The sequence below is a fragment of the Brassica napus genome, chromosome A1 (assembly GCF_020379485.1).
Source record: "Brassica napus cultivar Da-Ae chromosome A1, Da-Ae, whole genome shotgun sequence".
In the NCBI taxonomy this organism is placed as follows: domain Eukaryota; kingdom Viridiplantae; phylum Streptophyta; class Magnoliopsida; order Brassicales; family Brassicaceae; genus Brassica; species Brassica napus.
In genome coordinates this window covers 12,329,683-12,355,494 of record NC_063434.1, presented here as the reverse complement: position 1 = coordinate 12,355,494, position 25,812 = coordinate 12,329,683, and the positions used below count along the sequence as shown (strand labels likewise).

Below are 25,812 nucleotides of genomic sequence, written 5' to 3'. Positions count from 1 at the left end.
CTTTTAGCGGCAACTAAGACATTGTCGCAACTGATAAGCCACATTATAGTTAATTCTTGAACATCACATAGACAAATAAATAGGTCATTTGTTTCCATTCGACTATACTATACTATATATTGTATATTATAGTACTGTATGGTGTTTGTTGCTGCATGGGATTATACTATATGTTATATAGTATAGTAGTATTTGGCAGTTTTCCGTTGCACGTTGTGTCAATATGCCTATAATATAGCATATCCTTCAATTTCACATCTTTTACATTCAAAAATTGTCTACTGCGTATTTTATTGAATTGGAGTTGACGTCCGTCAAACAGAGACACCCTATTTGTGCTTACTGGTCGTGCAAACTTATGCAATATAAGAGGTACTCTGTTGGGTTATTATACACTGCAACTTATCATGTTGTTTAGTTACTCAGCTACTTTAATACACAGTTTATTAAATAGCCATTCATATATAGTTGCCTCCACAAGTTTTGCTATTCCTATCACCGGTTATATCATAGTGGCTTCTTGCATCGGGCACAACACCTAGCCTCCATATGTTATACCTTCTTCTACAACACAAGCAACTAGAACCATATACACCTTTAAGGTGAGCTCATCTGTATCTACGATGACCATATTATTTTATATGTAGTATAGTATAGTGATGAACTTTGGGTAAAAGGAAAGATGAACTTTGTGTAAGATAATGACTTAAGTGTATATACACTTAGTTTAATAGAGGATATAATGAATATAAGCCACATAAAATGTTGGGCGAGCACTTAAATAAAAAGGTTTGTGTTATGATAGAGATGTGACAGAAAGGAAGTACATGTATTTTAACTTCCCTCGTCATTCTCATGCGCACGCGTAGAACGGGCAAAATTGTGTTGCAATTATCCCATCTGTTTCTTTTAACTATAGCAAAGCTATATTCTTCATTTTTTTTTTTATGAACATTAAACAAATTCACCCAAAAAAACGTTTTATACAAGAAGAAAATGGTAAAAAAGAGAAAAAAATATCAAATTTGAAAGCATGTCAAATTATTTTATTTTAAAAAATAATATAGAAATATGGCATTCTTACACAAATTGCTACACTAAAGAATATAAACTATACTATAATTACTTTTCACCGAATATTGTATAGAATATAAACTATACAATAATTACTTTTCACCGAATATGGCATTCAGACATGCAGATACACATTCACTTGAACCACCATTATTATTCTTCACCCACCATATAGAGATGACGAGCCATCGTCTTCATCACGTCTCTTTTTGCCGACACGGCGACACATCTACCGTCATGCCGTTGTTATTCTTCACCACCGGATTGGTATAACAGCGCGGATCAATGTTGATGCGATAGTTCCATTCTCATTTACAAGATTCAAAAACGAAAATAGATTATGAAAGCAGATGCATGATTGCAAGAGTCAATGATTTAAGAGGAGGAGAAAAAGAAATGAAAGAGTCGTTTTGTTTGTCATTGTCGTTGCCTCTTCTTTATCATAATCACACAGATGGTGTCAATGAGAGTTGTGTATATCTGAGAAAAAATCAACTTACCTTCCCCGAAATGAACCATTTAAAAAAAAATCGAAAGTAACGAATGAATAAAAATTGACCACGATTTACTTTTAAAATAATTAATTAACTATTTTTATTTTTTATTCTCAGCAGGTTGTCCCAGTTGTGTACAAGAGTATAAAAACAATCTATCTTATTATAAAAAGTTTGGTTCTTCAAAGTTGCTAATTAACATGATCGCGACACATGGCAAATATATATTTAAGATTGTGACATTTGTTAATCTATATCATAAATAGAAATATATATATTAACAAAAAAAATTTTTATTAAAAATCTTATTATGTAATAGTAATCTTCCTTCTTTTTTTTAATCCTAATCTAAAGATAATTGTAAAATATTATTTGATAATAATTTTCCATATAATGTTGTGACATGTGTTTAAATATATAATGATTAAAAATATATATAATAAGATAATAAAAACGAATTTTTGAAAAAAAACTACTTTTAAAAATTATTTAATAGTAAAAACGATTTTTTAAAAATATTTAGTAGTAATGTTTTTACAAAATTTCCTTTTCAAAATCCTAAAAATAGATTTGAAAACCATTTTTTAATATAATTCTTTTTCAAAACTTTTAATAAAAATATAATTATAAAAGATTATATTGAGCTTTGTTTTTCAAAACTGTTAATTAACATGATTGTGACACATGTTAGTTATATATTTAAAAATGTGATATGTGTTAAACTATGTCGTAATCAAAAATATATATACTAAATAATAAAAACAATTTTTCTTAAAAATTAATTATAAATATTATTTAATAGTCTTAATATTATTATTGTTATTATTATTTTTCATTATAATGTTTGTTTTAAAAGAAACGAAAGATAGATAATTATAAAAGATAAACATTAACTTTTAAGAAAAAATGTTAAACAAAAACGAATCGTAATATCCTACAAGTACAATAAATTATTTAATAAAAATATGAAGAAAAAACTAACTTTAAAATAAATAATACTACCTTTTTAAAAGCGTAATGAAAAGAAAATTGTAAAAATACTGTTATTATTTTATTATAAGTAAATAATTTTCTTTTTTAATAGATAATTGTATGTTAATAAATTATGACAAAAAATAGCTACAAATATTTCACATCTATATTTAGGTTTAAGATTTCACATATTATTTTTACAAAATACAATAGTATTTACATTAAAAAGTATTACCTTAGTATTCTCTTTTAATTTCTTGATACAACTAAACTTTTTATTATCTTTATTACAGCTTATGAAGCTAGCATAATTTTTAATTTTGATATTATTGTCGTACATGAGTATGTGTATGTATGATAAATATGTATTTGTATGTATAAGACAAAGTATATAAATAATTAAACAGATTTTTTCAATTAAAAATAAAATAGTTGTATAAAAATCTAAAAGAAATAAAATAATTAATTTTCTTTTTAAAAGCGTAAATTAAAAAAATTAATCTTATTTTTACTTCAAAAATTTAATGATAAACATGATAGTAACAATTATTTATTTAACAAAAAAAAATTGTAAAAATATTAATGATATTGAAAAAAACTGTTTGAAAATTGCAACTTTTAAAAATAATTAATATTAACTGGAAATTGTTATTTGATAGAATATTGTTTTTAAATCCTAGACAAAATATAATAGTAAAACATTATGTAATATTAATTTATTTTTTTAAATCCTACAAAACTGTAAAATAATATTTGATAGTTGTTTTCTTTTTTTTTATGAAAAAATCCTAAATAAAAGAAATTTGTGTAATATTTTTAAGTCCTAACCAAAAGAGAATTGTAAATTATATTTGATATTATTTTTAAAAGAGTGTTTGATGATGAACATGATACTAAAAATTATTTAATTAACTAAAAAAGTGTTAATTAGTATTGATACGAATTGTAAAACTACAATTTTAAAAATATTTATTAATAATTAAAAATAATTATTTGATAGCAATATTTTTTTTTCAGAAGAGAAGATAATTGTAATAGGTAATATGACAATAATATAATATTTTTTTCTATTTTTTAATTGTAAATAAAAAGGACATTTATAAAATAGAATGTTTTACTTTTTTTTTAAATCCTAGCAAAATAACATTTTAAAGACTTATTTAATAAAAACATTAAATTAGTACATAAGAACAATAATGTTGTCATTGAATCGATTGGTGTATTTACTTTCATTTTTTTTTACTTTTCATTTCTTATTTCGGATTGTGTTCTGTTTATGTATAGAATTTTCTCTAATCCTGAGTATAAAGTTTATAACAACTCATCTATGCACCATGATTATAAAATACAAAAATATTAACTTGAACTTATGTGTGAAAACGAATTTTAATTATAAAATAAATCTCAAACAATGGATGCAAAAAAATCATAATACTATAATAAAATTATTTATTATTTTATGGTTTTTATTAAATTAAAATATCAAACAAAAATTCGTTGCAACGCAATGGGCTCATATCTTGTATATTATATAAAACTTGAGACTATAAGGCATTGAGAGCGTCCACATAGTATTTAAAACCATCAATCGTATCATGACAAATAAGCATTTTAGTTTGCTTGTCTAAAAATGTCAAAATTTCCAAAAAAAACAAATTATAAAAATGTCAACATTACCAAATAAATTGTTTATTACAAACTATAATATAAATCAATATCAAATAAGGTAGATTTACAAAGATATAAATACTATATTAGGTTAACATAATGTTTAATAGTTTTTCAAAAATTAAAAATAAATAACCAAAAGAATAATTAAATTTAAAATACAAGACTTTCAAACAATTATAATTATATAAATCTATCAAAGTTTAGGTTACATACTATTGAAAATATTCAGAACTAACATATAATATATATATATATATATATATGTATATGTTGATATTATAAATCATTGAGAATATTCACATATTATTTTAAAGCACTAAAAATCTACGAATTTTTCTTTTAATTTTCTATTTCTAAAAATGTCAATATTACAAAAAAAAAATATTTCAAAAATAAAACCTATATATATACTGTATAAAAGTTGAGAATATAAATCATTGAAGGATTCAACGAAGGATTTTAAACAACCAATCATATTATGACAAAAAATATTTAATTTGTTATTTTTAAGTATGTCAATGTTTCTAAGAAAACTGTTAATTTCATAATAATAAAAATCAATATCAGATAAGGCAAAATAACAAAAGTAAAAACATTATACATATATTAACTCTATATATATATATATAAATAATTTCGAAATTTAACATAAATTAACTAAAAATAATAATTAATTTAAAATGCAATAATTCAAACAATTATAACTATAAATTTAACTCATGATTTTCAAAATTTAGGCTATATGCTGTTAAAAATGTTGAAAAATAACATACATTCATTATATAAGCTAAGAATATAAATCAGTGAGAAACAAATTCATTATATTTTTATTAGGATTTAGAAAATTCCATAAAATCATTTAAAATAAAATAAAAGCTAATATCAAACAAGGTAAGTTTACAAAAGTAAAATATTATAAATAAATTTATTTAATATATATAATATTTCTCGAAATGTAACATTAAAATAAAATACAAAATAAGAGTTAATATACAAATACAAGACTTTCAAACAATTATAAGTAATCATTAATTAACATTAACTCATGATTTTCAAGATTTATAATATATGCTATTGAAAATATTCAAAAATAACATATATTATATATGAGGCTATAAGCCATTGAACGTCCACATAGGATTTAAAATCACCAATCGTATTATGATAAATAAGCATCTTAGTTTGATATTCTAAAAATGTCAAAATTTCCTAAAAAACAAATTATAAAAATATCAACATTCCCAAATAAATTGTTTATTTCACACTATAATATAAATCAATATCAAATAAGGTAGATTTACAAAGATGTAAATACTATATTAAGTTAACGTAATGTTTAATAATTTTTCGAAAATTAAAAATAAATAACCAAAGGAATAATTAAATTTAAAATATAAGACTTTCAAACAGTTATAATTATATAAATCTAAATTTAAACTCATGATTTTCAAATTTTAGGTTACATACTATTGAAAATAATCAGAAATAAGATATAATATATATATATATATATATATGTTGATATTATAAATCATTGAGAATACTGACATATTATTTTAAAGTACTAAAAATCTACGAATTGTTTTTTTTTTAATTTTCTATTTCTAAAAATGTCAATATTACAAAAAAAAAATTATTTCATAAATAAAATCTATACTTATACTATATAAAAGTTGAGAATATAAACTATTGAAGGTTTCCACGTAGGATTTTAAACAACCATTCATATTATGACAAAAAAAATATTTAATTTGTTATTTTTAAGTATGCCAATGTTTTCAAAAAACGGTTTATTTCATGATAAAAAAATCAATATCAGATAAGGCAAAATAACAAAAGTAAAAAACATTATATATATTAACTTAATATATATATATATATTAATAATTTCGAAATTTAACATATATTAAATAAAAATAATAATTAATTTAAAATGCAGTAATTCAAACAATTATAACTATAAATTTTACTCTTGATTTTCAAATTTAGGCTATATGCTATTAAACACATTTATAAATAACATACATTATATATAAGCTAAGACTATAAATTAGTGAGAAACAATTCATTATATTTTGATTAGGATTTAAATTTTTTTATAAAATCATTTAAATAAAATAGAAACCAATATCAAGCAACGTAAGTTAACAAAAGTAAAACATTATAAATAAATTTACATAGTACATAGTATTTCTCGAAATGTAACATTAAAATAAAATACAAAATAAGAATTAATATTAAGAATACAAGACTTTCAAACATCTATAGGTAAATTAATTTATATACTATTGAAAATATTCAAAAATAACATATACTATATATGAGGCTATAAGTCATTGAGAGCATACACATAGGATTAGAAAAAAAAAACAATCAAAATATGAAAAATTATAAATAGAGTTTACTTTTTTTTAAATGTTAAAATTTCCAAAGTTGATAATACAAAATGGAATTCAACATCAAATAAGGTAAATTAATAAATAAATCATTAAAATTCAGTTGATTCATATATATATATATATACATATATTAAATATTTGGAAATTTAACAAACAAATTAACCAAAATAATATAAAATATAAAGATACAAAATTTTTGCTTCCAAGAACACAAAATAGAAATATACTCTTCAAAATAAAATTTCAAAAAGTGTATTTTCAAAATAAATTATAAATCAATATCAAATGTGTTTTCTTAAATAATATCCAAATCGAAAAACCAAACATAATCTTCATGAACAAGGAAAGCATCAAGAATATAGGATTTGGAGTGAATGAATAATAACGGTGAATATAAAATAGTACAAAGAAAAATGTAAAACATCCGCGATGGAATGTAGACATACAAAGCCAAAGACAAAATCTAATAGACCAAAAATGTATCACAACAAAAAATCAGATAGAGTAGAGAATAATTCCAATATAAGAAAAATATTTGAAATTTACATTCGCTCTATATGAAAGACGTTAAGTAAGAGAACAAAGAGAGGGTCGCAAGCCACAATTTATTTATGAGTTTTAAATTATTTTAATCAATCAAAAAACTAACAAATTTATTTAATTTATCCATTAAAACTTTAAATATTAATCAACACTATTATTTTATGTCTGTACAAAAACATTTATAGTCAGTTACAGTCAAAATCTTCATAGAAATTAAACAAATAAGCTATACTCAAATAAATCTAACATGATGTGATTCACGAGATTTTTAAAAATTACTGCTATTAAAGCATTCTTATAATCATTAGTCTGATTCACCTCATCTAACATATAAAGTTTAAGATGCTCCATGTTGAGTTTTGTTGAAGAAAATATTTAGAGAACAATGTTTACAAGTTAGAAAAAAATAAAGAATCTAAGAAAGCATGTCAAATAAGTTAGTTACAATTTTTAATAAAATTATAAGGACGACCAACAATAAATTAGCACGAAGGATAACATAAAAGAATGATAGAAGAAATATAAATATGATTTTATCATCAACAAACTAAAAACATACAAATTTACAAACTTATAACATTTAATAAAATCTCAAGATTACAATGAGTACACTATCTAAGACGTTCATTATCTTATTGCCAGCATTTAGCAAGTAGAAATATTTTTTATCAAATTATATAATAGTTTTTAAAAGATCTTAAAAATATTCATGGAAACTCCGAAACAAACATATATTATCTATCGTACCAAAATAAAAAATTTCATATAAAAAATAAATTATGATATATTGTAATGCATTATACAATCATACAAGCTTCACTACTATACAACTAAATAATTAGATCAAGTAATAAATAAATATTATACTTTAGGTTCTCTATATTATTAATTCAAAAAATAAAATGTTACTTACCATTTGTTTAATTCATTATGTTTATTTTAAATTTATATTATCTTACAAAGATTATTTAATATTAATTAAAGTTCATCAAAATATTTGTTGCTATTAAATTTTAAATCTAAATATTATACTATTACACATATATATATATATATATATATATATATATATATATATATATGTGTGTGTGTGTGTGTGTGTGTGTGTGTGTGTATAAAAATCACACATTAATTATAAAGTGTTTCTGAATATAAAGCAAAATTAGATATTATGCAGATAGTTTAATCGCTTATGTTATTCAAATAAAAGATATATAATTTTTTGATAAAATATTATAATGTATTAACAGCTTACATGCATTGAGTAATCTACATAATATTTTAAAATATAATTTAGTATTTTCAAAAACTATGAATATATTTATAAACGTGATTACTGCATCTATAAATACAAGTAACTAAATAGCTAATAACATGGTATAATTATAAATAAAAATAAATATTAAAATCAATAATCATATTTTAAATAAGAAAATTATATAAATCAATTAAAGTGTTATTTTAAAAGTTATTATAAAACTAAATTAAATTATTATTACGCGCAAGTATAAAATCTAGTCTATACTATATAAAAGTTGAGGCTATAAGCCGTTGAAGGCGTTCACGTAGGATTTAAACGACTATTCGTAGTATGACAAATCATTGGATTCATAACAACCAATCATAATATGACAAATCAGCATTTTAGTTTGCTATTTATAAAAATGTCAATATTACTTAGAAATCGTTTATTTCAAAATAAAATATAAATCAATTTAAATATGATAAACTTACAAAAGTAAAAGAATTATATATAAGTTAACTTAATATATAATATATTTTAGAAATTAACATAAAATATCTTACAAATATAATAATTAACTTACAAATGCAAGATATATAAACAATTCAAACTATATAAATTCAAAACACGTGATTTTTAAAGTTTAGGTTATATGATATTGAAAATATAAAATAATATGGCTTAAAACACATGGATTAAAAAAAACTAATCATAATATGACAAATCATTATTTTAGTTTAATACTTTCAAAAATGTCAATATTTTTAAAAATGTCAATAGTTTCAAAATTTTGTTTATTTCAAAATAAAACAGAAATCAATATAAAAAATATAGCTAAAAAGTAAAAAGATTATATATAAGTTAACTGAATAGATAATAAATTTTCGGAAACTAAAAATGGGGGTTTTGGAGGTTTTTGCCAAAACTAACCCACAACTTGATTTTAATCCCAAACCTATACCTAAACTTGAATCAAATGCAAAACTAACCTAAAAGCCTAGTGAAATTACAGCTCAGCCCCTTGTGACCAAACAAAAAAACAGAAGCCATTTTTACGAATATAGCCCCAGTAAATCGTCTGAGTCGTCTGAATTGTTGGAAGTCGTCTGGACGACTGAAGTTTAAGTCGTCTGGTACCAGCTTATTTTAAAAATAATTTATAAATCTTGTAAAAACATATTTTGATGCGTGAAAAATAAAAATCAAGTTATTATAAACAGTTTTAAGTGATATAAATTAAGATATGATAAAATTGATTTGTTTTGAAGATAGATGAGTGGAAGTAGTGAATCATTATATTATTTGGTTTAGGAGTTTGGCAAACATATGTTGTAGTATTGTATGTATTGTTAGGGTTAGATCTTGGAAAACTAAAATGTTTTTTTTCAAAAATTAGTTTTCACCAATATGTGTTTATTTCTGTGTATAGTAAACACTTTTCAAGTTTGATTTGATTTTATGAAGTGTTTAATTAGATAAATAAGTTTAGGGGTTATGTTTAGGGTGTGGACGACTTATATTTCAGTCGTCTGTTGAATAATTTACACGGACGACGTATATTTCAGTCGTCCACATCGTACCGAACCTTTAATTTTACCAATGTACGTTTTAACCTAACCGGATCATTTACCGGACATATAAAAGCTATTTTTTCACTATTTCACAACTTTACGAAACCCTAGCGCCGTTTCTCTCCAACGGCGATTTCGAAGGCGATAAGACGAAAACCCTACCGTGGTCGTGTTCCGCCGTTATCTTCGCCGGTAATCTCTCCGATTACGACGAATCTCGTTTCTCCTTCATGCCGTAGAGTATTTTTGTAGTTTAAACTGACCGTCCGCTTCTTTTTTTCAGATCTGAAATCTCGTTTGCCAAACTCCGCCGCCGGTATGTTATTTCTCATGTATTAAGGCATTTAGCCGCCGGAAAACCCTAAATATTTTAGTATTGATTCTTCTTTTCCCTTCGATTTGCAGATCTGTAACGGCTTGGGGCCACATCTTCTCCGACCATATCTTCTCGGACAATATATTCTCCAACTGTAAGTCATTCGTCTTTTGTTTAAAAGATTTTGAGATTGTTGTAGTCTTTTGCTGAAAGATTACTCAGACGACTTCCCGGAAGTGAGAAGACTACTTGGACGACTTCCTGGAAGTCGTCCAAGTAGTGTTCTCACTTCCTGGAAGTCGTCTGAGTAGTCTTCTCACTTCATGGAAGCCGTCTGCAAGTCTTCTATAGCATTTAGCATAGTGCGCAACCTATGTGTTTGAGATGGTTGTTTGAGATGGTTGTTTGTGATTATTTGCAGGCCTTAAAATGGATTTACCAGAATTCCCGCCGAGGATATTTACATTAGGAGAAGAGCCTGATGCAATCAGGAGCATTTCGTATCATTCTGATGACATGAAGTTGTTTAAATCTCTATGTGATTGTCTCACAGTTGACGAATATGAGGATCTGAAGGCGTCGAAGTTAGGAGTGTTCATCAAATTCAAGGAGCTTGACTTTGGTTGGACTTCAAGGCTGGTACATTTTATGCTCTCTTTCCAGCTAGACATCAAGAAGAAGTTTGAGCTCTAGAGTCTTGTCGTTTCACAACATGTGAGGTTTTCACTAATAGAGTTTGAACACCTCACTGGGCTGAACTGCGATTACATCAAGGACCTGGAAAATCCAAGGTGTGAGGTTACGACGGAGATGGCTGCTTTCTGGGAGAAGATGCGTGTTGATATCGATACTGGGCCAAATATTGAACAGATAACAGAAGCATTTTACAACTGCGACGAGTGGTCTCGGGATGATCGCATGCGGCTGGGATACCTTGCCATCTACGCAGGGTACATCGAAGGGAAAAAGTTCTCATCCGCTACATCAGCTAGTCTTGCAAGGCTAGTGATGGATTTAGAAAAATTTGAGAATTATCCATGGGGAAGAGTGGCGTTTAAGGTGCTGATGGATTCTCTGAAGGCAAAAGACTTGACGCAAACTGGTTACACTGTTGATGGGTTCATACAAGTGCTCCAAGTGTGGGCGTACTATGCTCTGCCAGAGTTGGGTGCTAATTATGGGTCTCCCATACCAAACAGACCGTCTCCACTGTTGCTGGCTTACAAGGGTGGCAAAAGACAACGCAAATTTTTTAAGGCTGCTATCAATAAACAGGTACTTAACTTCACTCCTAAGACTTCTCAGACGACTTAAAGTTAAGTCGTGTGGAAAGTCTTCCAACACAAAACCACTCAGACGACTTACTTTTAAGTCGTCTGTGTGGTCTTTTTGTTGGAAGACTTCCAGACGACTTAACTTTAAGTCGTCTGTGAACAAAATACTTCTCAGACGACTTAACTTTAAGTAGTCTGAGAACAAAATACTTCTCAGACGACTTAACTAAGTTTATATCTTTTATTTATTGCAGACTATCGTGAAGAACTTCGTTCAGAAGGCTTTTGATGAAATGTTTCCAAAATGGGACGGAGACGTAGATGACCCTGCCGCGGATAACATAATTAAAGTCATGTTTAATGATCCTGGATGGGAGTGGACCATGGAATGCTGGCCAGTCACCGGTACTCGTAAGGTTGTGAAGATGGAAGTGAGTCCAGTGAAGAATGAAGTGAGTCCCGTGAAGTCAGAGAGTGTTGTGAAGGAAGAAAGTAGCAGACCTCGGAAGAAAGCTCGTAAAAGGTCTTCTGTTTCTGCTGAGACACCTGCGGCGGGTAGTGAAGGGATGACGCATCAGCAGATTGAAAAGTCCTTGAAAGACATATCTGATGCCATTAATCTTGGCTTTGGGACGTGCCTTAAGGAGCTCAAGTTACTGGCGGATAGGATGGTAGCTGTGGAGAAGAAGGTGGGAATCACCAACAGAGGGGGTTTATCTGATGATCGTCAACTTACAACCACTTCAAATCCACCAAAACCTGTTGAAGAACCCGGGGTTAGTACCAAAACCTCTCCCAAAATTGCAGAGAAGAGAGTCACTAGGCAAAGTGTTAGGAAGAGTCAGGACTGATGTGCTTTGTTTCTTGTGTGCTTTGATGAACATGTGTGCTTTGTTTCTAGTGTGCTTTGATGAACATGAACCACTGTATGCCTTGATTCTGAACATGTGTGCTTTGTTTCTAGTGTGAATTTGATCTTTGCTGTAAGGGCTTTTGTTAATAGTTTTTAAACACACTGTGAACTCGAAATTGCAGAGTGAAAGTGTGAATGGGGCGAAAGCAGGACAGAATGAAGCCAAAGAACCGAGTCTTACTACAGAACCGAGTTCCTCGAGAGAGCTCTGTCTTGTGAGTCCTGCAGACAACTTACCGAGTGATGATCCTAGCCTTCTTATATTGGACAAACAAGTTTCCACCGCTTCAGATTTACTCGTTGAAGAAGCTAGAAGGCAGACAAAGAAGGAGACTGCTTTTGTGAATCTCCGTAAAAAAAGTGTGCGAGAAAGGAAGCTTGCTCCCACACAGCAAACTCCTTTTAAGGGAAACAGCACTGCCAAACAGATCATTCCAAACAAACAGGTTGGCGGAGGCTATGATCCTTTTGCACCCTATGACAAGATGAAGTCGAAGGAGCTCACTGCATGGGTGCAAAAAGATCCGTAAGTTGCTGTTAAAAATATGCTTATTTATATTTGATTAAAAAAAGCTTCCATTTGATTATTTACATTTTGTGTTTGCAGTTCTTATAAACTGCCTCTGAAAAAAAAACCACGTAGATGTCCAAGTCGATTTTATCAGGTCCTCTATAATGGCTGACCGACCATGTAAGTCTTCTGCTATTTTCTTACTCTTATATAAGTCGTCTGTGAGTCGTCTGTGAGTCGTCTATAAGTCGTTTGGTAGTTATCTTACGTAAGTCGTCTGTAACTCGTCTCTAAGTCTTCTCTAAGTCGTCTCTAAGTCGTCTGTAAGTTGTCTGGTAGTTATCTTACGTAAGTCGTCTGTAAGTCGTCTCTAAGTCTTCTCTAAGTCGTCTCTAAGTCGTCTCTAAGTCGTCTCTAAGTCGTCTGTAAGTTGTCTCTAAGTCGTCTGGTAGTTATCTTACGTAAGTCGTCTGTAAGTTGTCTGGTAGTTTTTTGACTTGTATTGTTTTATATGCAGCAAATGGATGCTTTTATTAATCTACTGAGGCAACGGTACCAAAACCATCCAGAACATTTCAGGAGCGACAGAATGTGCTTTCTTGATCATGTATTTTCTCGGCAGTGGAGGGCCTCCTACCCTGATTTTAAGAGCGACGCTCCTGATGCCAACGGTTTAGGAAGAAGACTCCCTGGTGGGGCGTGGAATTATCATGCAGGCTTGATACCTTCTTTTTGCCAATCTAAGAAGGTTTGGGGGGTGGATGTGGATGATATCTATGCACCTGTGAACTTCAAGAACCAGCATTGGATTGCTATATGGATATCGATCCCTAAGAGGCACATCGTCGTCTGGGACAGCATTGTCTCTCATATTAGCCCTGAAGAACTCGATGAGGTAATGGAGCCTTTTGTCACAATGGTCCCTTATCTGCTTGTTGAGTGTGCGCTCTCTGACGAACAAAAGGTTCAATACACATTGGAGCCATACACATATGCGAGACAAACCGTTGGAGTACCTCAGTGCCGAGCTGGTGATTGTGGCACCTTCACTCTGAAGTACATCGAATGTCATGCTCTTGGGATAGAATTTCCCACCGCGTTTGACAAAAAACACGGGAAGACCATCAGGGAGAAGATGGCGCTGGATATATTTCGAGAGCTTCCTATGTGCCATGAATGGGAAAACCAAGACAATGATGAGAACCTGGCAACGTATGATTAGATATTGGATGTGTTATTGTGTGCTGTTGCGATTGTATTTGAACTTGATGCTTTTGTGTACTGTTGTTAGGTAGATTAGGGGATGTTAACAGGGTCAGGATAGGATGATGTTTTTTGTAACCTATCCTCATACCAAACTAGAATTCCTTAGGAAATTAGTTTGGTAGTGCAGTAACCTTTCGGAATATGTAATGTTTAACTTGTCTTTTTTAAATTGCACTGTTGGAATTAGTTTGGACGATTTAACATAGAAGGTCTACAAAGAAAATTTCATAAAACATATAAATTCATAACATAGAGTCTACAGAGAAGTTCATAAAACATAGAAAATCATTGTGGACGACTACAGAGAAGTTCATAAAACATAGAAAATCATTGTGGACGACTTACTTAAAGGTCTTCTGGACGACTAACCAGAAGAAAATTCTAGTTAAGACGTTGGACGACTAACCAGAAGGTCTTCTGGATGACTTACTTAAAGGTCTTCTGGACGACTAACCAGAAGTTCTTCTGGACGACTTACTTAAAGGTCTTCTGGACGACTAACCAGAAGAAAATTCTAGTTAAGACGTTGGACGACTTACTTAAAGGTCTTCTGGACGACTTACTTAAAGGTCTTCCACGTCAGTTCTTACATTGTGGACGCTTATGGCCAGTTTCTTTGCAGACTGAGCACCTATAAACCTTGTGTTGCTTCCGGGGTTTGCGTCCTCTCATCCTGGATAGCTCCAACCAAGATTGACATCTTGATTTCTTCTGTCTCCCCGGACCACGCTTTACTTCCGGAGGAAAGCATGTGCGTGCCTCAACAAGTTGTCCAACACAAGGATCTATATTCTCTGAGTATCCTGCAAACAAAGTATCCTTTGAGTAGACCGGCCACACAAGTGTGGAGACATGCACACCAGCTGCTGTTCCAGCTGCTATAGCATGAGAGCAAGGTATTTTCTCGACTTGATAGACACCACAATCACACTTTTGAAGTTCCAGATCAACATTACAGTCCCTATTGCCACCTTTCACAAAGAACTTCCATCCATCAATTTGTTGGACTCTCAGAGTATACGCGTTCTCCTCTCGGACAGCAAGCAAGTGTTCAACACCCCGACTATGTTGAGTTGTAAGACTCAAAGCATCTCCTCTCCTTTTCCAGTACCACCTTCCTAGCTTCTCCCTTATGAACTCCAGCAGGAACTGAATAGGAAATCCTCTTGCTCGCTTCAGTGCGGAGTTAATTGATTCAGCGATATTGCTCGTTTTTAAGTTGTACCTGTCTCCCTGACAATGAACCCTAGACCATAGGGTCACATCGGCTTCCTCCAGATACTCAGCAAGATCCGGATTTGCACTCCGTATCTCATCCATGTACCGATCAAAATCGTAAAGTGTATGAGCATAAGCAGCACCTTTCACCAAGTACAAGAGATGCTTCCCTTTATACTTTTTGACAATATTCTCTTGAAGGTGATAATAACATATTCCTCGGGTTGCCCAAGGAAACACCTTTTCACACGCATTTATAATGGAGGCGTGCCTGTCGGAGACTATCACCAGAGGATACTCATCAGATACACAGCTCGCCAATTTTGTGAAAAACCATTCCCAAGATTCATCATTCTCACCATCTACGATCCCAAAAGCCATTGGATATATCTGAAAATTACCGTCTTGTGCGGCTGCAACCAACATAGTACCCCCATACTTCCCCCTTAGGTGAGTCCCATCTATCACAATGACCCTTCTCTGATACTTAAATCCTCTGATCGAAGCTCCAAAAGCAAGAAATAGATACTTAAATCTATTCAGAGAATCGAGTTCTATAGCTGTAATAGAACCCGGATTTGCTGCCTTGATTTGCTCTAAATATGAAGGCAGTCGCTCATACCCGTCTTCCGCTGATCCTCTAACTGTTTCTTGCGCATATAACAATGCTCTGTATGAAGTGGTGTAATCAAGTGTCATGCCAAACATGTTCTTCATTGTATCTTTGATATGCTGCGGATTCAACCCATCAATGATTCCAACTCGATCTATGAAAAGTCGACCAATGTACTTCGGAGTACAACGTTTCCGCTGAGCGATTCTGTCTGGGATGGAACATGTATGAGTTGCCAAATACTTGGTTACCCAAAACGTTTTAGTCCCATGTTTCACACTTGCTCGGACCTTCCATTGACAACCACTAACATGACATGTTGCCACAAACAGAGTTTTCGTTGACTTGAATATTCTGAAGGAGAACCTACGCCTCACCGCTGTCAACCGCAACTCTGAAAGCAGTGCATCCTTACTAGCAAAACTCTGGTTGACATAGATTCTGTCTGCAGATGATCCTTCTCCTTCACAACCATATGCCCCTTTGTAATCATCAAAACAGATTTCATCATCTTCTTCCTCATCCTCATCTTTAACCTTTCCATACTCACTATAATCCTCAGCATCAGCAACAACAGGGATGTCAGCATCCTCCTCCCCATCATGATCCTCAGCTTCATCCCCCTCTTCAGCTTCATGCCCCTCCTCAGCTTCATCCCCCTCCTCAGCTTCATCCCCCTCTTCATCTTCATCGCTCACATCAGCTTCATCCCCCTCCTCAGCTTCATCCCCCTCCTCAGCTTCATCCCCCACATGATCTTCATCCCTTTCCTCTGAAACCGTTCTCATCTTGCTAAAGCTTGATACACAAAGACGTACTTCATGCGTTTTAGTTATCTCGAGCAAGTTCCGAACTTGTCTATCACTTTTAACATGAATAGGAGGAAGGTCTGGAGCCATCTGTTGTAATGAGTAGGTTAGCTCCACAGACTCTGTGTTCATATCCAGGTTATAATCTTCTTGAGCCATTGCAACAAGATCAGCATGTGTCGAACTTTCATTCAAAAATAACATTCTCGCTTCTTTGAAATGATCAACCACAAAATTCCAACATCCATCTTTCAACAACCATTCTCCATACACTGCATGTAACTGACGCATCATCTGAAAAAGTCAAAATAAAACACATTAGCAAACTTAGAACAAAGAAAACAAAAGTTTATTAAAGATCGAAGCTGATTACTTCAATCTAAGTTGTCTAGACGACTAAACTATACGTCGTCTGGTCAACGCATAGGTTATTTTTGCAATTGACTTTGAAATCTGTTATTTTGGACGACTGAAAGTTAAGTCGTCTACTATTGTTTGGTTAAAAGAAAACTCCAAAAAAGCTAGACGACTTACATTTCAGTCGTCAGAGGTTAGTTTTGCATTTGACTGGATTATTTCAGAAGTTTGACTTTTTGGACGACTTACATTTCAGTCGTCTAGTGAAAATTAAAATAATAATATTTTATTAAAAGTAGACGACTTACAGTTAAGTCGTCATAGGTTAGTTTTGCAATTGAAAAAAAAAACTTCAAGATTTAATTATATACAGACGGCTTATAATTCAGTCGTCCACGAGACGACTGAAATGTAAGTCGTCCAGGATTTACCAGTTTGACCAGAATCTCGGAAAAAAATCCTGGACGACTTACAATTAAGTCGTCTGGTGGACGACTGAATTATAAGTCGTCTGTGTATAATTAAATCTTGAAGTTTATTTTTTCAATTGCAAAACTAACCTATGACTACTTAATTGTAAGTCGTTTACTTTTAAAAAAATATTATTATTTTAATTTTCGCCAGACGACTAAAATGTAAGTCGTCTGGGGAAGTCAAACTTCTGAAATTATCCAGTCAAATGCAAAACTAACCTATGATGACTGAAATGTAAGTCGTCTAGGTTCTTTGGAAAAAATTTTGAAACCAAACAATAGTATATGACTTAACTTTCAGTCGTCTCAGGTTACAGATTTCAAAGTCAATTGCAAAAATAACCTCTGCGTTGACCAAACGACTTCCAGGTAAGTCGTCTACAGCCAGACGACTTCCCAAGTAAGTCGTCTGACGAACAGATCTGTAAAAAAACTCGATGTCATACCTTAAATTGGTGAGATAAGTTCCTTAGCATACATAAGGCTTCTCCAAGCACACAGAATCACAAACGAAAGTAACCCACTCAGAATCGTTAGCTTATATGACTCTATGAACCATAAAAAATTTAGAATCAAAATCTTGGTTTTTTTTAGCTCATTGTGGAGAGAAAGTGAGAGATATGTTGTGTTTAGTTCACAAGAATGGAAAAAGAAGAAGGGTAAATCGATTTTGGGAGCATTAAGAGCTTCAAATTGGTTGTTCATGGTGGTTGTGGTATTGATGACAATGGCAATCTTGTAATTACTTGAAGATGATGAGGGTGAGAGAGTAAAAATGTCATTTTCGAAAAAAAAAAGAAAATTGATGCCATTTTCGTAAATTATATGAACTTGTGGGGTGAATAGGGCAAAACCAATTTTCAAAAAAAAAAAGGAGGTTAGTTTTGTGTTTGACTTTAAGTTGTAGGTCAATTTTGCAAAAAGCCCTTAAAAATAACTATAAATATTTAAACCAGATACTATTAACTATTATTAATGAATTAACAAAAGTTATAACCAATATCAAAAAAGGTAAGTTAAAAAAAGTAAAACATTATTAATAAATTATCTTAATATAGAAAATATTTTTCGAGTTTTAACATTAAAATAAAATACATAGTAATAATTAATTAAGACTTCAAGACTTTCAAAAAATTATAAGTAAATTAATTTAATTCATGATTTTCAAAGTTAGACTATATTCTAATGAAAATCTATATTATATAAAAAAAATTGAGGCTATTAGCCATTGGAAGCGTCCATATGATTTTAAACAACTTATTAAAATACCACAAATCAAAATTTAAATTTGTTATTTCTATAGAAGTTAGTATTTCAAAAAATATTAAAAACGAAACTAATATTACATACAAAATTTAAATAAACGAAATAAATATTAACATTTGAAAACTTATTTATAAATGCTAATTATGATAGTAAAATGGAAAATAAAGAAAATCAATATTAACAAAAACATCTTCTTAGGTGTAATAAATGAAAATACATTTTATACAAAATAAAATGGTAAATTAGTTTTAAAATAGTTGTACTAAAAAATGAAATATTAACATTTAAGAACTTACTTAGAAATGCTAACTATAAAGTAAAACTAGATTTTGACCCGCGATGTTGCGCGAGATTATTTATAATTATAGTTTATGTTTATAAAATATTTTATGATTGGTTAATATTTTATAACTTTTGGTTTGAATCTAGATTGTAATTTTTTTGTTTGCAATTTCGTTTCAATTTGGTTGTGGGTTTTTGTTTTTGATTCAAAAAATAAATTAATAGCTCAGTTATTTATAAATTTGAGTTTTGGTTCGTATTTTGTTATTTTGGTTTTTGGTTGAATTCAAATAACAATGGTAATAATCTGATAGAATTTCAAATTTAATCCGAAAATGTGCGTCTGAATAGGAATATCGAATTTTCCTAGATCCGGGAATCGCGATATGCAGTTACAACTTGTGAACTCAATGGAAGTGTTGGTTGCGGATCTTGGAGCTCTTTATAATCATATTTTCTTAAGTCTACGTTTTACTCTACAACCATTAACCCAATCAAGTTTTTAAAGAAAAAAAATCTAACTTAGAATGGCGATTGAACAAATGTACCAAAGAGAGAAACACATGGCATAGCTAATCAAAACCGAAGAAGAAAGAGAGTTAACGGCAGGAAGAATGCAATTACACTTAAAAATGTGATTACACGGCTTGAAAATAGAGTAGGATTACGCTTTACTTTAGCCTATGCCACCGATAAAGCATAATTAACCACCAGTTTACCGTCAAAGCCAAAGTTCTGCAAATGCCAAACCAGCTCCATGTAAGCAACTTTAGATTCTTGGTACACAAAATGGCTGCAAAAGGAAAACACATAAATTATATAGATCGTTTACGTATTCAATAATGTAGGCATTACTTGTACACTTTACATCCATTAACCCAATCACATTTTTAAAGAATCTAATTGTCTTCCTTGCTAAATATTGAACACTGGTAAAGTTTTAGGCTTTGAACCTATAGAACCATGACCAAATCAAAAGACATCAGGACTGTCTCCACAAATTAGAAAAATAAAAGAAAAAAATGCTAATTATTAAGGTAAAAATAGAAAATTAATATGACGTATATAACCTAAACTAAAAAATAAATAATAACATTTTACAAATTACTTAAAATTCTAATTATTAAGGTAAAATGGAAAATAAAAAGAAAAACAGTAATATTAACAAAATAGATGCGCCTTCTCATGTATAATAGTGTATATGTATTGATCAACCTATATTATATTACAATTATTTACTTTATTAAAAATATAAATACATTAATTATAGTAATTTATATTTTCATAATAGAAACAAAATAAATAGATAAGTAGTAACTTTTTAAAGAACAAATGTATAAAACATTATAAATAAGAAAAACAGAAATTAATATTTCAATTGATAGTATAAACAATTGTATAAAGCAATTATATTTATTTTTGAAAAGTATTAAAAAAATAATTTCAATTATTAAAACTGACTCGCGTGTAGTGCGAGTATAAAATTTAGTATTATATAAAATACAATGTGTATCGGTGATGATTAGAGTAATTGTTTAGCGAACTAATTATAATATTTTTGTGTGTTATACACTACAATTTGGGAAATTTGGAGACATAACTATAAGACAAGGCAAAATTAAGTATGTAACCATAACATCTAAGAGGCTATGATATTTATACAATATATACTATTTTGTCTTTCATCACTTTTCTTTTTCAATTAATTTTATAAGTTTAAAAATAACTAGTTCAGATTTTTTATATATCTATAAAAAATATAGATTTTTTTTGTATATGAATTGTTTTGAATTTTGTAAAACTAATATATATTTATAAAATTGAATATTTACAGTTATACTAAAGTTATGTTCTATTCTAGTTTGAAATGTAGAATATAATTATAATTATACAATCTCATTTTCTTCCATTTCTCTGTCGTCTCTTCTCTATTTGTCTCCCTATGTCCTTCCCTCTCCGCTTGCCTCCGCTTGCCTCATTCCCTCTTTTTTTATATCTCTTTTTTTTTCTCTATAATATGTAATATTCAAATAATATATTATTGTATTCTATTTACGAAACATGGAATAAAATTATAATTATTATATTTTTTCTTTTGCTCTCTCTCTCCCTCCTCCCCCATTCCCCCTTCTATTCCTTCCCTCCCTCCCTCCCTCCCTCCCTCCCTCCCTCCCTCCCTCCCTCTCTCTCTCTCTCTCTCTCTCTCTCTCTCTCTCTCTCTCTCTCTCTCTCTCTCATATATATAGTTTTCCACATACTATACTATATGATCATCAAATATATATTAACATTTTTTTTCTAATTTGTATTATAAAAATCAAATATGCTTTTCATATGCTATAACATACATTTAAGCATATATTTTACAACAATTATGTTCTTTCATATTAGATATTGTGTTTACTTTACTAAATATCACAAATAAATAATACCCAAAAACTAAATTCTTTTCTATAGTTATATTTTTCTTTCAAATGATCTATTCTATATTGATATTGTAAATAGAATAGTATCTAACTGTTATGTGACAAACAAACGCTCACACGCTACGGAGGAGTCTAACGTCTATTTATGTGATAAATAGACACACTTCCCAAGCCATGTGTATATTCTTAATTATTTTCTCAATATGGTTATACCACAAATTCTCCCATACAATTTTCGTTTTGCCTTGTATCACTGAGGCTGTGAATGAGAAGTGCGGGAGAAGAGTAACGCATGGCGGATGAAGCAAAGTGTCACCATTCACATGATTTTATTGCTAGTGCTTTTATAAATAAAATATTATAAATTAAAAAGAAGAAACTGTAGCGGGACAACTTTTGGTCTGAACCGCAGTTGAGCTTAAAAAGAAAGAGATGAGGTGTGGTTTAGCTACTGTTTCAACCAGAATTATTTAAACGTTTGTTATCAAAAATACATTAAACCCATATATAATCACTAATATTTTGTCCATATAATATACAGAAATTGAGATGTAAATGATCTAATTAACAAAATTAAATAGCATAAATTTAAATGATAATTAGTAATAATAAATATAACACTAATAATATAGCATAATTGAATATGATTTTGTAAAGTTTTTCAGATAATTAAAATATTTTTATAAATTAAATAAGAAAATTCAGATTCTTAATTTAATATCATCTATTCTATTAAAACAGCAGTGTGACCCATTGATAAAAATTATGTCCAATTTATAATTTTAATAATACATACCACTTTAATATAAAAGCATTATAATATATATATATATATATATTTTATGTAACCACCACATAAATTGCCTACTAATCGGTAACCACTTTTTGTAACTGCATCCAAATATCTTTTTTTTTATGTAACCACCACTGTTTTTATTGTTCAAATTGGTAAAACCCGTAAAATATATTTTTATAAATAATACTTCTATAAGAATACAGATTGTCATTAACACATGACTATATCAGAAACCACCCAATTTCTGAAAATAATGTATAAAATGCAAATCAGTGGATCAAACTTTGAAGGAAGTAAAAAAAGATAGAACGTAATTGATGCTTTCAAAAAAAAAATGTAACTGTTTTTGTGAGAAACTAATAGAACGTGGTGCTTAGTGGTAAACAATAAGGATTATTTTGTTTTAATATTATTAATAATATTAATAATTGGACACAACTATTATCAATTGGGCATATTCCTAATTTAATAATATTGATCATGTATATAAAGTTATTTGACATTAGACAACACAAAATCTTATGGCTGTATGGTTTTACAAACCATTATATATGTATTTATAAAAATCTGTTCGATTAAAACAACAGTGTAACCCATTGATAAAAGGTTATGTCCAATTAAAATTTATGAATCATTAAAACTTCTAACATATACTCAATAGTTTTCCTATTTATAATTTACATTTAAAATATATTTTTCTTTAAGGGTTACATAATACTAAAAACTAAGTATTTTTTTAAAAAAAATGATCATATCTTCAAATACACATACAGATAATATATATATAAATAATATAACAAAAATATATAAATTTTTGAAAACCTGATTGAATTGGTTCGACCAGTCACCCAGTAAGCATAACGAGTCGATGTCTGGTCTGGCTTTCAAAACATTGGTTCAGTTCAGTTTTCTGGGTAATTTTGCATAATGTATGTAAAAACATCGGATAATCCATGTTTTTAGTATAAATATCGGGTTGTTTGACTAAAAATATCGAGTAATTCAAATAACTTTTAAGGTATTGGATAAAAATTATCCGAGTAATTCGGTTAATAAATAGTATTTTTAGTATATTTGATTAATTATAAATAAATATAATTAATATTTGTAGGTGTATAATTTTTTTTTCTTAAAATTCGGGTTTGAAGATTGGTTATGTGGAGAGATATATGATTTTCTTGATTATTTATGAATTTGGTTCTGATTTAGTTTTGATTCTTTGGTTTCAGATAAACATGTGTAGACCTATACAATATTTTACATAGAAATTCATATAAAATCTAGATTTTGTAGGTTACGTTTAACAATTAGGCCATGAGTCACGATTTTTTTTAATAAACACAACTGGTTTTCAACAACTAAAATTGGGTATTTTCATTTTTTAATAAAGATAAATATGATTACAAAGAAAAAAACACAAATAAAAAAATTAAATTTCTAAAAAAAATATGTAAAACAAAAAATATACTCGCCCTTTCAGGACGGGTCAGAATCTAGTTGATATCTTAAAGCTGGGTTTGCAAGGTCTTCATGAATCTATTTATGTTGATGATAAGAAGAAAAAGTTCAGATATCTTAATTTAATTTTGTCTAAAGAAAACTAGCGCAATTATTATGTTTTAAAATAAAATAATGGGCTATAAATTTTAGTAATAGTATATAAACTTTCACATTTGAGATATATAAAATAATTTTTAAAAATTATATTAGTATCACTGATTTTTTAGTTTGTAAAATATAAGAAAATTATTATTTTAACATATATTAAAAGCACATTAAATCACTATCATAAATATATTATTTCTACAATTTTTAATTTTCAAGATAATTAGTGAGTAATAAAATATCAAATTTCATATATATAATATTTTTAAACTAATATATATGTATATATATATAATAAATAATAATAGTTTTAATGATTTTTTAGTCTATAAAATATAAATATTTTATGTATCCCGCAGTTACACTATTCATTACACATGTCACCATTCACATTTTGTTTTAAACCGCTTCTTTTAGATGAACCGCACTTATCCTGCAGTATGCGTTTTTCTAACACAAACCACACTTAAACCGCACCGCACTAACCAATTTGTTTGTCCCGTCCCTGAACCCGCTGTTACCATTCGGAGCCTGAATATTTTTGTTATGTGTCAATTTTCTTTTTTCTTATTAACTTCCTATTTCTAACCGACTTTCATTTAATAAATGAACCGATTTGAATTTAAGAACGATTTTAACAAAGGTCCCAAGCCGTCTCCAAAGTGGCGTAAGAAATGTTCAGAAACTTACGTTTTTATCTTCTTATACTCTCGAGGTCAATTTCTATTTTGTTCTCTCTCGTAGTTTTATTTGCTGGTCTCAAAAGAAGTGAAAGAAGTCAGATCGCCGTGTAGATTCAACTTTTGAAGCATGAGATCAAATGCATGTTAGTCAATGTGATTCAATGCACACATTTCTCAGAATGTTACGAATTAGAAGTCGGTGAATGTGGACAGCAGGAAATGTTATTTCTCCTAAACCAACTGTTCACATTTATGTGACGACCTTTATCCAGAGACATGTGATTTTAATTTGGAGTAGTATTTAAGCTCATAGACGTACCTCCGTTTTTTCTTTTCACCATCAAGACAAATCAACGTTTTGCCCGAGACCAGTTGTCCTTGAATTATTCAAAAATTTGGTGAATCTTTCCAACGAGTTTTTAGAAAAGTTTCTAGCAGAGGTTTTCAACAAATTTCAAGTGGGTGTCCGGGCGGGTTTTACCGAATTTCCGACGAGTTTAACATTACACGTCTCCATAATACTATTTTAGGAAAGTTTTAAATTTTTTAAAAAAAGATCTTCAGAAAAATTCCATTTTTGAAAACTTTATTTCCAGAGACTTTTAATATACAATTTTAACTAGAGGTTGATACGTATATCTGCGCAGATATTGTGTTTTACTTCTTTCATTTTAATAAATTGTTTAATCTCATTTCTAAATACATAGGTTATTGGATATTTTATCATAACCGAACTTTCCCATTTCCAGGAGGATCCGACTCAAACTCCATCTATAAATTTATAATATTCAAACATAGTCTAATTCTAAAATCCAAAATACTGATACCTGAAAGAACCGATTCGTACCCGAACGGATACCTACATACTCATGCCTAACTGATTATGTAAACAAATAAAAAAAATTGTTAACCGGTTTGAATTTTTGTTACGAATGGAATCACTTAAATTAGGTAAGTAATATTTTGTACTTCAGTTTTAATAGAATAAATAGATGATATCAAATTATTATGGTAAAGACAATTAATGAAGTAGTTAC

At 29.5% G+C, this 25,812-nt stretch overlaps 2 protein-coding genes across 2 annotated transcripts; both read left to right on the top strand.

Annotated features, from left to right (window-relative positions):
- Positions 1-9,813: 9,813 nt before the first annotated feature.
- On the top strand, positions 9,814-12,556 carry LOC106441832. Its single transcript, XM_022691352.2, has 2 exons — positions 9,814-11,558; positions 11,812-12,556. Exons 1-2 carry the CDS (start codon positions 11,094-11,096, stop codon positions 12,406-12,408), a joined length of 1,062 nt encoding a protein of 353 aa, XP_022547073.2. The 5' UTR covers positions 9,814-11,093; the 3' UTR covers positions 12,409-12,556.
- On the top strand, positions 12,474-14,203 carry LOC125606993. Its single transcript, XM_048776375.1, has 3 exons — positions 12,474-12,483; positions 12,561-12,982; positions 13,499-14,203. Exons 1-3 carry the CDS (start codon positions 12,474-12,476, stop codon positions 14,201-14,203), a joined length of 1,137 nt encoding a protein of 378 aa, XP_048632332.1.
- Positions 14,204-25,812: the final 11,609 nt, after the last annotated feature.